This window comes from Rhinatrema bivittatum, chromosome 6 (genome assembly GCF_901001135.1).
Source record: "Rhinatrema bivittatum chromosome 6, aRhiBiv1.1, whole genome shotgun sequence".
Lineage (NCBI taxonomy): Eukaryota > Metazoa > Chordata > Amphibia > Gymnophiona > Rhinatrematidae > Rhinatrema > Rhinatrema bivittatum.
The window spans coordinates 327,404,298-327,420,132 of record NC_042620.1 but is presented as its reverse complement, the minus strand read 5'-3'; the positions used below and the strand labels follow the sequence as shown (position 1 = coordinate 327,420,132).

General features: G+C 44.0%; 1 protein-coding gene across 1 annotated transcript in view; it reads right to left on the bottom strand.

Annotated features, from left to right (window-relative positions):
- Positions 1 to 1,210: 1,210 nt before the first annotated feature.
- Positions 1,211 to 15,835, bottom strand: part of ALG13 (ALG13 UDP-N-acetylglucosaminyltransferase subunit) — a 116,222-nt gene continuing 101,597 nt past the window's right edge. Inside the window, exons 25-26 of the mRNA XM_029607981.1 lie at positions 6,985 to 7,127; positions 1,211 to 1,343 (exon numbers count right to left, since the gene is read on the bottom strand). Of these exons, the coding sequence (XP_029463841.1) occupies positions 1,311 to 1,343; positions 6,985 to 7,127 (176 nt within the window). The 3' untranslated portion in view covers positions 1,211 to 1,310. The remainder of the gene's footprint in view (positions 1,344 to 6,984; positions 7,128 to 15,835) is intronic.

The window sequence follows — 15,835 nt, the reverse complement described above, 5'->3', positions numbered from 1 at the left end:
CTATCACCTCAAGGAGTCTTCCTTCCCCTGTTGCACTCCTGACAGGCCTATCTACTTCCACAGAAGGTATGCATGTCTGCCATCTGCTGGGGACAGAGAATACTGGCAGGCTGTCTGTGCAGCATCAGCAAATCCGTGATCTCTGTCTCCATCTGCTGGCAGGATTGCATAACTCGCCAAATATCCGGCTATGTTTAGCGGCCGCCACTTACCCGGGTAAGTATTTACCTGGTTGAGTAGATAACCGGATATTTTGGGGGTGGGCAATGAGTAGATAGAGGCTGGGAAACTTAATCTGGTTATCTTAACTGGATAAATCCCTAAAATTCAGCCTTACCCAGTTAAATTAACTGAACAAGTTAGAGTTGCTCAATAGCAGGAGTAAAGTCATCCAGATATAACTTATCTGGCTAGCTAGAACTTACCCGGTTATATTCAGCAGCAAATCCGTGCCAGTAAATACCCCCTAACTTATCCAGATTACGTTCTATCTGGATAATTTATGATAACCAGATAATCTTTGAATATTGGGCCCAGCATGTTGAGTTTGTACAGCTGTCAGATAGCCTTATTCTGAGTAGCATAGATAGGAACAATTTGGCAGACGGGGTGGGCTAAATGGTCTTTACCTGTTATCTTCTACATTAATGTTTTATTTTACATTTGCTTTCAGCAGGAAGAATTGTTTTCAAAGCATCCAGAGCTATATATATATATATATATATGAAAACCACTTTTTTAATAGTATATATATATATATATATATATATATATATATATATATATATATATATATATATATATATATATATATATATATATATATATATATATATATTAAAAAAAAGTGGTTTCATTACGTTATTCCGTAATGAAACTGCCACAAACCCATTATTAACCCTGTACTAATCAATCAGGGTGATTCATCTGCAGCACCAGGCTCTTCTGTTACAGATTATCAATTTTTTATTTTTTGTAATGAAAACCACTTTTTTTTCTTCACACACAGTTTTCTCTGACGGTACAAGGAAACAGTACATGGCAAACACTATAGATCTATCCACTGCCTCATGCATGGGGACCTTCATTTTCAGATTTTAATTTTCCTGGGAATTTCAATGTGATTAAATAAAAAAAAAAAATTGGTGGAAAAGTTATTTTTTCTCCTTTATTATAACACTGAAATTCCCAGGAAAAATAAAATCTGTAAACAAAGGTCCCTGCTCAGGCAGTACTTAACGCAAACTCCCCAACTGTGCACCACAGCACAATCACCAGCTCACAAAAAAAAGCAGCACTTACCTGCAATCCTAAATTGAAGTAATACTGCAAAACTTTAGGGTCTGAAATTTAAATAAATAATTAGAAGGGAAACAAATACAAGCTTTCCATGCCCACAGAAAGCCTTTCATTAGCAAGCAGCGTACAATACATTAGAGCATCACAGTAATTATGCGAGCCATAGGATATTTAATGAGGAATTCTACCCTACTGAATGACGTTAGGAGCTATAGCATGGTGCAGACCCCCCCCCCCCCCAAAAAAAAATTCCTAAGTCCCATTCTAGGAGCAGAAGTGTTTTCTGACAAAGGTAAAAATTTACTACAAGAAAAATGAGAAATTACTACTTACCTGATAATTTCCTTTTCTTTAGGACAGTCAGTTGAATCCAGAACAAAGTGGGTTATGCACCTCTACCAGCAGATGGAGACAGAGCAATCTGATGTCACAGTTGCCTGCCAGTATTCTCTGTAAAAGCAACTGTGGACAGACTAGCAAAACACGATTAAAAACAGATAACCATTTCAATACTCAGCCAAAAGGCAACACTGAGCTCAGACAAGAAATTATCATTAGACTAGGGACTGAACTAATTTACCAGTAATCCCTGTAATACACAGTCACACAGGAGGACCACACTACAATCATTCAGCAGCCAAGAGAGGGAAGCTGGATTCATCTGACTGTCCTAAAGAAAAGGAAATTATCAGGTAAGTAGTAATTTCTCATTTCTTAGCATCCAGTCAGATGAATCCAGAACAAGCTACTCCCGAATAGGGCGGGAGGCTGCCCGCGGTCCAATTAAAACCACACGTGCAAAGGCTGCGTCTTCTCGGGCTTGCACATCAAATGATGGAAAAGGGTGGTGTAAGGAGGACCAAGTTTGCATCTCGGCAAATGTCAAGAGACAATTTCCGCACAGGCTCAGTAACTTCCAGATATCCTGACAATGTGTTTCTTGACATCCAAGTGTTGCAACAGATGATACTCCTCTACATCTCTCTATCTGTCCAGAGACGGGAGGGGAGATGGACTGACTCAAATGAAACTGAGTGACCACCTTCAGTATAAAGGAAGGAACAGTATGCAGCTGTATTGCCCCCTGGATTCACCCAGAGGAATGGTTCCCGGCAAGACAAGGCCTGCAGTTCGAACAAATTGCCACAAGAAACACCATTTTCAAAGTCAGTAAGCGCAAGGACAGAGTACGCAGCGGTCTAAACTTAGGGCCTGCCGAGAAATCCAATACCAAATTAAGACTCCATAGGAGCGTCGGAAAACACAAAGGAGGGTGAAGATGTTTTACTCCTTTCAGGAAACGGGGCCACATCAGGATGAGCTAACAGAAACCACCATTCACCTGACCTCTGTAAAAGGCAAGAGCCACCACCAGTACCTTTAATAACTGAAGGCCAAGCCTTATTCAAGCCATCCAGCAGAAATTCCAAAATGAGCAGGATCTTGACCAAAGAAGGAAGAGTACCTCAATCCTCACACCAGGCCTTAACACTCGCCAAACCTGCATTTAGGCCAAGGAATGGAGAACTTTCTAGCTCTTAGCAAGGTAGAAATCACTGCCGCATCAAGCGAGCCCGTTCAAGGGCCATACTGTAAGAAAAAATCAAGTCAGATCTTCGTGAAGAACAGGCTCCTGCCACAGCATGTCCCCCTTGTGCTGGAAGATGAAGAGGAGAGTCCATCAGGAGCCTCCACAGATCCACATACCACGATCTCCTGGGCCAATCTGGAGCTACCAAGAGCCATGGACGAAAAGCATACAGCAACTTGTCTTACAGCCGCTCCTGCACTAGGGCATCAATCCCCAATGACTTCAGCTCTCTCCTGCGGCTGCAGAACTTTCGCATTGCGCAAAGTCCCCAGCAGGTCTAGGAACGGGAGACCCCAGTGATCCAGAATCAGTAGAAATGCCTCGTCTGACAATGCCCACTTCTCCTGGGTCCAGACTCTCCCTACTGAGAAAGTCTGTTCTTACTTTACTTTGTCTTTTCCTGCTACGTGCGAGGCTGAGATCATCTGAAGATGCACTTCTGCCCATTCCATCAGGTGATCTATTTCCTGTAACATTAGTTGGCTGTTGGCTCTTGGTACCTCCCAGCCGATTGATGTATGCCACAACTGTTGCATTGTCTGACATTATCCGGACCGATCGACATGCGGCCTGTCGCAGAAATGCAACATGCTAACCGAACCGCCCTGGCTTCCAGATGATTGATGTCCCCAGAGAGACACTTCATTCCAGCGCCCTTGCAAGGTCAGCCCCCGACAGTGAACTCCCCTGCAACAGGGCAATCACCTGGGGAGTCACCAGGCAGCTCTCTTCCAGCAACTTGGCTCGAATCAGCCAATCGTTCAAATATGGGTGTACTAGGATCTTTATCCTCTCTCAACTCTATCACAGCTACTACCATTACCTTGGAAAAGGTCCTGGGAGCAACGGCCAGACCAAAGGGCAGTGCCCGAAACTGAAACTGACACCCCAGAACTGCGAACCACAGAAAATGTTCTAGTTAGATGGGAATATGAAGATACACTTTGGACAGATCCAGAGAGGTCAGAAATTCTGACTGCACAGCCATTATCGCAAAGGGCAAGGTTTCCATGCAAAAATGTTCCACTCTCAGATGACAGTTGACACCTTTGAGATCCAGGATGGGATAAAAAGGGCAGCAGAAAAATAAATAGAATATCGCCCCATATTTTGAGACATGGGCACTGGAACTACAGCCCTCAGACTGAGAAGCCTTGCCAATATACCCTCCCACTGCCTGCTTCTTCTGCAGGGAGTCTCCATGAACACATCCCGAGGAACACTGGCAAACCATCACATATCCTTCTCGTATCACCTCCAGGACCCACTGATCCAATGTGATTTTGGCCCATCTCTGACAAGAGAAGCATCCCCTTATCTCTTTTCCCAGCGATGGGTCGGCAAACCTTCATTGGGAGGCTTGGGAGGTCCCACTCCCTGAGCCTGCGCCCCTTCTGGGTTGTCTGAAAGGTCACTCCTCTATAGTCGAAAACGTGCCCTCATGTTAAAAGAGCGTGGCATTTGCTTCTTATCCTCCCGGCAGACGAGGAAGTACTTACTGGCCAGTTTCTCCAACTCGCTCCCTAATAAGAGTGAATTTGTTGGTTAGCCTTGGAGGTCGCATCGACCGACCAATTTCTCAGCCATAACTGATGCCTGTCGGCTACTACTGAAGCTACCCTTCTGGCTGAAGTATGAACCAAATTACAGCCCACATCCACCAAGAAGGCAGCAGCTGGTTCCATAACTCCCCCCCCCCCCCCCCCCCCGAGTCATTGACCTCCTGGGAGAGAAGCAAAGAGCGAGCGAGCCAGCAAGGAACAAGAAGCGATCTGCAAGGTCATTCCCACTGCTTCAAATGCTTGCTTAAGGATAATCTCTATCATGACTATCCTTCAAGGCCACGCCTTCTTCCACGGGGAATAGTGGTCCACTTGGAGACTGCGCACACAAGTGCATCTACCCTTAGAAAACGTAAATCGCTCTTACCACTGGATCCAGAGGGTACAGGCCTTTCAAAATTCAGCCCCCTTTGAAATTAGCCTCTGGGATGCCTCACTCGAGATCAATTTATTTTTGACTGGCCTCCATCACAGGAAAAAAACAAGAGGCTTTACGAAAGGAAACCAAAATGGGATTTCTCTTTGGCTCAGACATGGAATCTGCCCCAGGAACCTCGAGCAGCAACAGAGGCGTGCGTCTAGCTGTGTTTTGTTTTGTTTTTAAGATGCCCAAAAATTCTAGGCATCTCACACCAAGGCGTCCCCCTAGGATAAGTGCTGCACAGAAATGTGCAACTTGTGCACACAGGTAAGCATGTGGCCACTAAAGGAGCGGCTTAACTTGGACGCAAAGACTACAAGGCCCGACTAAGCATTCAAAAACTGGACACACAACCTGGACGCCCAGCTAGATGCACAGATTGAACAGACAATCCTGTAGAGGTCAGCCTGTACAAAGCATGCAAAAAGCCATTGAGGCCTATCACATTACGCAGCGAAAAAGCCTAGCCTACAGAGGCTGCTTAACCCGCCAGGCTAACCCACGTCCCTCGACCTCCCATGGAGCAGGATGAATGTCAGAACAGCTCGCTGAGCACAGAGACCAGGGGAAGGAGGAAACCTTACAATAAATACCCTCTCTCTCAGTCTCTAATTTTTTTTTTTTTTTTTTTTTAAAGATTACATGAGCTTTGCCTTACCTGGCTGAGCACAGAGGAGGGTCTCCAGCTGTGGGGGGGGGGGGGGGGAGAGGGCATATACCATCACCGCCGCGCTCTGTTTCCTGCACCGCCGGCTGAAAAACCAGCTACCGGACGAAGGCATTTATCTGAGGGACCACGGAAATCAGCTCAGGAGTTCTCGACTGGGGGAGGGACCATTTAGTATCACAGCAGGAGAGCGGGGCAATTAATTTTCCTTTTTTTAAATTCTCCTTCTAAAAGCTGAAGCAATCCCCAGTAGGGAGATGCACATCCGCCATCTGCTGGAGACGGAAAATAATGGCAGGCTGATGTCACTGCAGGAGTGTATATACTGTGACATCAGTTTGCTCTGTCTCCATCTGCTGGTAGAGGTGCATAACCATTACTTGTTCTGGATTCATCTGACTGGATGCTAAGAAAACAGCCCTTAAATTAGATCAGAAAGCAGAGGCAGAGTTTCTAAAACTGTCCTGGTGGTGTCTATGGGAGCTTGTCCTAGGTGGCATGTTATAGCAGCTGTGGGCATTTCTTGCCAAATTCCTATTAACTGACCCCGGAAATTAAGATCATAGGGGTCAATATTTAAAAAAATCTAGATGCCTAATGCAAATTTTAGGCACCTAGATTTGCAAAACTTTCTCTCTGTTCACCGACATTTAGCTATTTCTTTTCAGGTACAGATATTTAGAAACCTAAAAAGGTGGATGGAGCATGTCAGGCAAATTAGGCACTCAGTGCTGAATTTCCAGAGCTAAGTCCCCAACCCAGGCACCTATATCTAGGACAAGATTTAGCAGGCCTACACTTGGCCTCAGTCTCACATTTTCAGCCTAAAAACTTAAAATTTCAGTTCTTAAATTCCTATCAAACTTCAGGCACCTAAAGAGAAGCGTCTTCCTTGACAAGAGGCCCACAATCTCCCCACGCCCTTCAGCATGCAGTGGAACCCAAATTTGTACCATCTGACGTGGTCATTTCCAGCTCATCTCTGCATCGTTTACAGTCATGGGTTCAGGCCAAGATTTAGGGAACACAATCTTCCTGCTTACCTCAGACTTCTACACAATAGTAAAACTCCTAAACATCAAAAAAAGAGACTACATTTTGACTATTCTCTCTCTTTGCTGTATGCGTGTGGCACTAACTACAAATCTCAAAGCACCCCCACCCTGACAAGAAAACCACAGCTCTGAAGGACTGATTCATTGCCAGCTATATTAGATTTGGGTTTACATGGGCATGTTTAAACTAACCTATCGGATTCGCCAATTCAAGTCTTATGCATAGTCCAAAATGTTGGACCAGATTAGGTAGTCATACTGTGAAAGAATTAAAAATATAGAGAAAAGCTCAACTCCTTTGGGGACATTTCACTTCTCCATATCCCCTTTAGAATATTTTCAGACAGCGTTATCAGATTACAGATTATGTCCTGCGGAAGGTACCTTACCTCGGGGGAGATCATTGCCACTGGGATCGCAGGAATATGGCGGTGGTGGCGGCAGTGGGACGCTCCCAGGATCCACCGTCTCATTAGCAGGAGGTGGGGGTGCTGGAGGAGCGGGTAAAACGAGAGGGGCACCGACGGCAGCACTGGTTTAAAAAAAATAAAAAATATATTCAGTATCACGAAGAACTGTTGCTTAAGAGGACAAGGTGGGCAGTTTACTGAGGTGTCACATGCATTATATTTTATGGCACAAATTTCTTAAATAACTTTGCGTGCAAAACACTGCTTTCTGGATTTAATGTTTAGCACACTATAATGCGAGAAGTAGAAGCTAGTGACGCCTGCCCTGAGCTGTGAAAAGAGAGACTCTGGGCTAGTTTGCCTTGTTTAAGGCTTTAAGCTGTTGGGGTAAGGGCGTTGCCAGATTAGTCTATGCAACTGCCAATACGGGCTGATGCAATAATTCACATGGACAATGTGATTGGCTAATTGAGTGTTTCCAGCAGTTAAGATTTACGATGTGTGGCCATATATGGGGTCTGCTGGGCAAGTGAATAAATCAAATGCTAGGTAAATGGTGCAGTCAGACTGAACTGTTAATCACAATATGCAAAGTGTAGAGTCTAAAGACTTCAAAATGACGTCTCTCCGTGCTCTCTTGAACATTTCCCAGTAGTGTTATCTATTAATATGTTACAACTATCTTGGAGTAGGAGGTTCCTTTATGACAACATGAGCAATGACAAACGAAGGCAAAAAGACTGCAGGTACAACAAGCAAATGGCTGGAAGGAAAAACAAATTTGAACCTTGGTTTTTATACAAGTCCAAATGAAAGACCAGAACACATTGTGGAGTAGGAGCTCAATATGAGAATACAAGGGAGCACAGTCAATCAACCAAGCATGAACCATACCCTAGTACTCAATCTGCACGAGTGTAAACGTAGAGCGCTTTTATTTGGCACAGTGGTGTGTATTACCCACCTGGCCTGAGCTAAGACAAGTTAATACAGTATAGGATATTAATTTTATTATTCTGTTACAATAAATCTTTATAAAAGATCTGACCCAAAGAGATCCCCTGACCCCTCAAAGTTCAAGCCAAAGGAATGGATGTTTTTCATTCCTGGGAGAAGAAGAGAAATAAGGAGAACCGTAGCACCAATCAGGATACTCCCGGAGGAAGTTGGATAAGACATAAAATGTTTATCGGGCTGATTGTGTAAAGTGCGCTCGGCCATGTGCACTATTTGACACGTGGTTGGGCCGCGTGCTTTCAACATGCGTCTATAACCCCTTATACCGTAAGGGGTTAGCATGTTGAAAATATCCTAACGATATTAAGTCAGAGGAAACCAAAAATGTTAAAATAAATAAAAATGTGCCAGCCAGTCTGGTTAGGAGAAACGGACGCTCAATTTTAAACGGCATCCGTTTTCCTAACCGATGATTGTTGGTGGGTTCGGAAAACAGACGCTCGTAAAATTAAGAATCCATTTCCTGAACCCGCTGACAGAGTCCGCTTTCCTGGACAAGAAGGTGCTAGAGGTGTGTAATTGTCCCTAGTGCATCCTTTTAGCACAACCCCTCTTAAATATAGGATTGCACGTCCAGGAAAGGTGGCTGGGTGCTCATTTTCCCATATTTCTTACTGAATCAGCCTGTATGTATGACATATGGATTAAGGGATGCGTAATATGGACTTTAAATTGTCATCTTGACCAATTCAAGTATTATATCCACCATTTTGGGGGCGGAAACTCCAAAACTGCCCTTAAATTAAGATGGGATATGGAAACAAGTATCAGATAAAGCCATTACAGAGTCACTGATTTTTGGAAAAAACAATTATGTAATGGACTGTACAGAATAAAGAACTTGTACATTGCCATTCATTTCAATGTATAATCAGTCATCAGTAAAGTTATACTGAACTGCATCTCAGGTCCAGCAAGATTATAGATATTAGAGACTTAGGACAATGCTCAGGGTCCTGGAGAGAGAGTAATTCCTCCTGCGGCCCCCACCCCCAACCAGAAAATCGTGGAGAAGGAGGGGCTAATGGAAGGTATAGGAAGTGTGAACATAAGCAGCCTATAACGAGGAGTACTCTTGGAGGGATAATGGAGGACACTTGCAATCCTTGAACAGACAAGGTAGGTAACAACCTAATTCCTATTGTGCCCTGCAGTTTCTCACAGCTAGGACTACACAGGTTAATCTGCTGCATACCCCAGAGTGAGGCTTGGCATGCATACTCCCCCGCCACTCATCACAAGAAGGAATGTTGTAACATTCTGCACTGTGATTGGTTAGGAGGCAGTGACTTGCGTTATCATTGGTTATATTGCATCAGTTCTAGTGGGGGATATACCTTATCCGGATAAATTACGAGGAATATTCAGCGACACGGTTGTGCCACTTAATATCTGCGTATATTTCGCTACTTGGCCAGAGAAGTTATATCCGGCTGAGTAAGAGTAGATCTATGGCTGGTCTAACTTATCCGATTACTTAACCAGAAAACAGCAAATACGGCTACTTATCCGGCTAAGTTAACTGGAAAGTAGTGCCGCCCTGATTCACCATTGCCTGCCCACAAATTGACAGAGTAAAAATAAATAGCCAGATAAGTGACTTCTCCAGCTATCTAGCAGCCGCTGAATATAACTGCATATTCAGCAGTTCATTAGATAGCTGGATAAGTCCTGAGTGCAGGTTGAATATCGGGCTCCTAGAAACTTGTCTAGATAACACTACTTTACCTATTGGCTATATGCAAATAGTTTTTTTTCTGTTCATTATTCTATTTGTTAATAAACTCTTTAGTTTGTTAACTCTGTGATTCATCATACCAGCATGTTTTATATTTAGTCCTGTAGGTACAACATTTGTAGGAACTGTGAGATCCCTGAGCTTTGTGGGGTGTCTCAGTGTCCCTAGAAACCACTAGGTGATAACTCGCAGGCAGGGAATTTGCCTACATACAAACAGAATCCAGTTGGTGGGCAGGAGGTTGCTGGTGTAGGGTGCACATGGACAGGTAGGCCTGAAGTGTGCTATGGACCCTCCAAATGTCCACAAGGTTAACCAAAAATGGTGGCCAGTGGTGAGATATTAGGATCAGTACGTGAGCTAAAGTGAAGCTCAGCACCTGCTATGCGATTCAAGGTGGTTTTTGCTCTGCAACCTCCAGATACAGAGCATAGCAAATGACTGCAACAACAGTGTTAGTTTGATTTACTGAATCGCTTTTCTACATTAAATCAAGCAATGCACAATATAAAAATCATATACATACTATTCAAACACAATACAAACCAAAACATTCACCCCATTCAGTTCTTGTTGGTAGAGTTACATAATCATCTGAACACAGCTAAAAGATGATACCGGGCAGATGGCAAACCGTGGCTACGAGGCTGTGGATATGCCTATGCTAGCAAGAGGATATCCGAATGCCCACAGTGATCTGAAGTTTCTGGAGCCACTCATTCCGGGAAAGGAGTATCAGAATATCCTGAGATCAGACTCCTAATGGCGCAGGCCCAAAACGTAGCAGGGCCTGGCACAGTGTCAGCTGAAATCTAGGATATCTACACATAACTGCATCAGGAAGAACAATATATTTAAGAAAAAACATCTTTTGCTTTAATGAACATAAGAACATAAGAAAATGCCATGCTGGGTCAGACCAAGGGTCCATCAAGCCCAGCATCCTGTTTCCAACAGTGGCCAATCCAGGCCATAAGAACCTGGCAAGTACCCAAACTAAGTCTATTCCATGTTACCCGTTGCTAGTAATAGCAGTGGCTATTTCTAAGTCAACTTAATTAATAGCAGGTAATGGAGATAAAGATCTAGTCCTTTCCGTCTTCATATCAATCCCATGCCCAGGTGCAAGTGCTCTTTGGCCCAAGTGCTGGGCAACAATTGGATAACGAAGAACCTCCAGGAATAGAAAATGAGGTGATATCTGAAAACGGATGTAGTCACCCTGCGTACCCAGAAACCCTTAAACATTATCAGAGGTCATAAAAGGAAGCTGATTCTGCTGGGAGACTCAAAGGAACCAATTTGGGTAATAATTTTGATGGGGACAACAATTAAATGCTTTCCAGGATCCTCAGCTAGTAGAAATGCCAACCAGTAGTCAATGCAATTATAGAAGAAAGTAGTATCAATGTTATCATCTATCTGGGGACCAATGACCTTGCTAGACACGTTATTTTGCAGTTCAGAAAGATTTCCAAAACCTGGGGATGAAGATTAGAGACATGGCAAAGACTACTTCCTTTTCAGATGTTTATCTATTCATGGAAAGGGGGAAGGAAAGGCTCTGCCATATAGATAACTTCAATGTTTGGCTCAACGCATGGTATATCTCAAGTACATTTGGTTACATTGGTGGATGGGGGCCATGTATGGAACAGTAAGGATGGTCTACATTTGTCCGGAAACAGGATGCTAAGTGAGAAATTCAGAGCATATATCATGAGGCATTTAAACTAGAAGGCAGGGGTGGCCATGAAATTGCCATGTCACCCCCCCCCCCCCCAAAGCAATATAGGAATTGGGAGAATAAAACAAAAAATCAGCTCAAAATAGCAGAAAAGATGACTAGGAAGAGCAGCAATCTTAGGGAGACAAGTTGGAAAGCTACGACCACAAATGCTTGTAGTCTGGGCAATAAAATCCCAGACCTGCAGGCCTTAATGGTGGAAGCGGAATTGAAGATAGCTGCCGTAACAGAGACCTGGTTCATTGAGTCTCGTGATTGGGATACGGCCATACTGGGCTATAACTTAAGGACAGAGAGGACAGAAAAGAAAGAGTAGCAGCTCTTTATGTCAAGCACAATATCCAAGCAACTGAACTGGAAGGAATGTGGGGGTAGAGATGCAGCATTATGGGCCATCCTGAAAAAAAAAATGATGGTGCATTCATTGTTACTGAAGTGTTTTACAGCCTGCAACTCGAATGGAAGAACTCAGATCTGGTTGAAGACATCCAAAAGGTGGGAAAGAAGGGAGACGTGTTGATTGTTGGAGATTTTAATCTGCTGGAGAATCCCTTGTATGGAATATACCAGAAGTAGAGAGACAGTGGGCGCCCTTCAAGGGGGCTCTGTTCAAACAAATGGTAATGAACCCACGAGGAAGGGAGCTACACTCACCTAGTGCTTGACCAATGCCGGGCGGGTGCCCACCTGAGCACCAGTGATCAATAATATTCTTTGATACTGCAAATAGGATACAGAGAGGTCACACAAAGACCCGAGTTTTGAATTTTAAAAATAAGGACTTTGTCGAAATGGGGATGTACCTGGAGATAGAATTAGAAAACTGGAAGAAGAGAGTTGGAAAATTGGGCCAAAGAGAGCAATTACAAAGGCAACAAATCTGTATGTTAGAAAAGTAAACAAAAGTAAAAGAATAAGAAACCGATCTGGTCCTCAAAGGGATGTGGCTGATAAAATAAAGGCAAACCAACCCCCCCCCCAAAATAAAAACTAAACAGCATTCAAGAAATATAAAAGATCCCAAAAAGGGGAACATAGGGAAGAATATCTGGAGAAGACTGAAGGGAGACGAAGAAAGAAAACAAGAAAGCAAAAAGTAAGACAGAAGAAAGGATTGCCAAAAAAAGTGAGATGACAAAAACATTTTTCAGATACAGAGAAAGGAGAAAGGTCCGAAGTGGTAAAGTGAAATTGAAAGGTGAAAAGTATCAATGGGTGGAGAAAGAAAGAAATGGCAGAAATATTAAACGAATACTTCAGTTCTGTGTTCATTAAAGAGGACCCTGGAGAAGGACCGTCGCTAGTTAACAAGAAACTGGAGGGGAGTGGAGTAGATGTAACTCCATTTACAGAAGAGAATGTATGGGAAGAGCTGGGGAAACTGAAAGTGAACAAAGCCATGGGGCCTGATGAGGTTCATCCCAGAATACTGAGAGAGCTCAGAGATTGCCGGTGGATCCGCTGTGTGACCTGTTCAATAGATCCCTAGAAACGGGAGTGGTGCCGAGTGATTGGAGGAGAGCGGTGGTGGTCCCGCTTCACAAGAGTGGGAGCAGAGAGGAGGCTGGTAACTACAGACCGGTTACATCACCTCGGCGGTGGGAAAAGTAATGGAGACTCTGCTGAAGGGAAGGATAATGAGCTATCTGCAATCCAGCAGGTTGCTGGACCCGAGGCAGCATGGATTCTCGAGGGAAAGGTCCTGTCAGACAAATCTGATGTTTCTGATTGCGTGACCAGAGAATTGGATCAGGGAAAACGCTGGATGTGATTTACTTGGATTTTAGTAAAGCTTTTCATACGGTCCCACAGACTCATGAACAAAATGAGAAGCTCGGGAGTGCATCTGGGGCAGTAATCCAAAGAGCTGTATGTGATGGGGGGGGGTGAAAGTCTAATGCACACTGACTGGGAGAGGGACCGTGCTGTGGTAGTGTCCGATGACCTGAAGACAGTGAAGCAATGTGACAAGGTGAGAGCTAAAGCCAGAAGAATGCTGGGCTGCATAGAGGAGAAGCCAGTAAGAAAAATGAGATGGTGATGCCCTTGTACAGGTCCTTGGTGAGGCCTCACCTGGAGTACTGCGTTCAGTACTGGTGCCCATATCTCAAAAAAGATAAAGACAGGAGAGGCGGTCCAAAGAAGAGAGTGACCAAAATGGTGAGGGGCCAGCATTGGAAGACTTGTGAGGAGAGGCTGAAGGATCTGAATATGTATATCCATTGAGGAGAGGAGATAGGATACAGACCTTCAGATACTTGAAAGGTTTTAATGACGACAATCAAACCTTTTCTGCTGGAAACAAATCAATAGAACTAGTGGTCACGTAATGAAACTCCAGGGAGGACGACTCAGAACCAATGTCAGGAAATATTTCTTCATGGGGAGGGTGGTGGATGCCTGGAATGCCCATGAACATGAAAACAATGAAGGAAGTCAAAGGGCATGGGATAATCACTGTGCATCTCCTAAAGGCAGAGGATGGAAATGTAATAAGAGCGCATGGGGGTAACTTGCTGGTGTGGCAGTTGCTACCCTTACCCAATAAGCCTTCATATTGTTGATGCAACTCCAACATTGCTCTCTGCTTCAACAGCAGAGGGAAAAGGGGACTTGGATTCAGACTGCAACAAGGGCCTCGACTTTTACAGTTTGGGGAACAAATAAACATGGGGGTAACTAAATGAGGCTTTTATTACCCTTACTTTTGATGCAGCTCCATCATTGCTCTCTACTTCCACAGCAAGGGTTAATGGAAATTGGATTCAAACAGTATCCGAAGGCTCTGACTTTTACTGCCTGGGAAACTGATAAGCACGAGGATAACCCGCACAGTGCAGCGGATACTGGCATGAGCTTGCTGGGCAGACTGGGTGGATCATTTGTTCCTTTTCTGCCATCAGTTCTGTGTTCCTACATTTCTGAGACACTTTCTGTGAGTCACTGGCATCAGCACTGCTCTAAGTCTACCAGGGTCACTGCACTAAGCAGCAGGCTTGCCTCACTTCACAGGCACAAGCAAGACGATGATGTGCACAAAACGTGGCTGGGCCCAGACAGGAGACTAATGTGAGCAGCATGGTCAGTTCATGGACCTTGCTTTTAAAAAAAAAAAAAAAAATCAACTTTTCCATCCAACTACTCTCACAGATTGGATGCTGTGCATTCTTTATGTAAAGATTAGTACTGTCTGTTTGTAGGAAGGATACTTAAGAAAATAAAAAAAAAGTCTCCCAATCTATTATTAAACTCTACAACTTCCATGCCATATGCACTAAGGATAGGGTCCCATTAGGCAGGCACCACCTCATCTTAAAATATATGGGCAATTGCATTTTGTAAGTTCAGCAGGCTGGTCTGTGGCTCTCTGGGACCGGAGATACTCTCTTAGGTTTATAGGCTACATTTATTTTTTGCTCAAGGCAGAATACAATCACTTCACATCAAGATTGATCTATGACGAGACGTGGAGTCACCGCTATCCTGCAGCTTTCCTTTACCAATAGTGGTTTCACTCAGCCTGAAGGCGGTCTTCAAAACTTTACTTTTTTTTTAAACAAAAGCAGCTGCATTTCAGTCTTAATGCAAACACTGGTCAAGAGTGCAAGAAAGCAAGCAAAGCAGGTTCCTTTCACTCAAGGTTTTAATTTCCTTCACCTTCTCTCTGTTTTATCGATGAACAATACAGGGAACCAAAGGTGTTAGCAACGAGGGTCACTCTCCCACAGAGGTGGATTAGGGGGCATATGCCAGGGGAAAGTCTCTATTGTGAAATGTTTCCCCCTGTATGGCCTCCAGCGCTACCACAACTTGACCCAACTGATGAAGATGTCATTTGCTTTCATATGGGCTGGTCAGTGCTGAAGAGGAGAAAGCCCCCATGAATTAGTTTATAAAGCAGAGTCGACTACCATTTCCCTCCAGTGGACATGATTTAGAAATGGTTTCCTTTCCATAATCAGATTATTTTTCCCTACATAGATTAGAGCAAACCTTTATAGCTCCACAGAGGATTAAACACATTATAAAAACACAGCAGGAACTACAGAGGTGCCTTGATTTTTAAGTCACTCGTGACCCAGTAAGAGACAACAGAAAGGCCATCTCCCCAGCTGCAATGTTTCCACTGGGGGTAGAGGAGCATAAAACTTACCACACTCCACCCAACACCAGCACCTTTCCCCCTGTGGCTTTTATCTAAACGTTTAACCTTTCCTTACCTCTTCCCTCCACGCCTGTCCCAAGCATGCCCAGAATCTTAACACAGGTACAGTTTTCTAAAGAGCACACTCCGGAACATGTGAAACCATAAACTCTCTGCACAAATC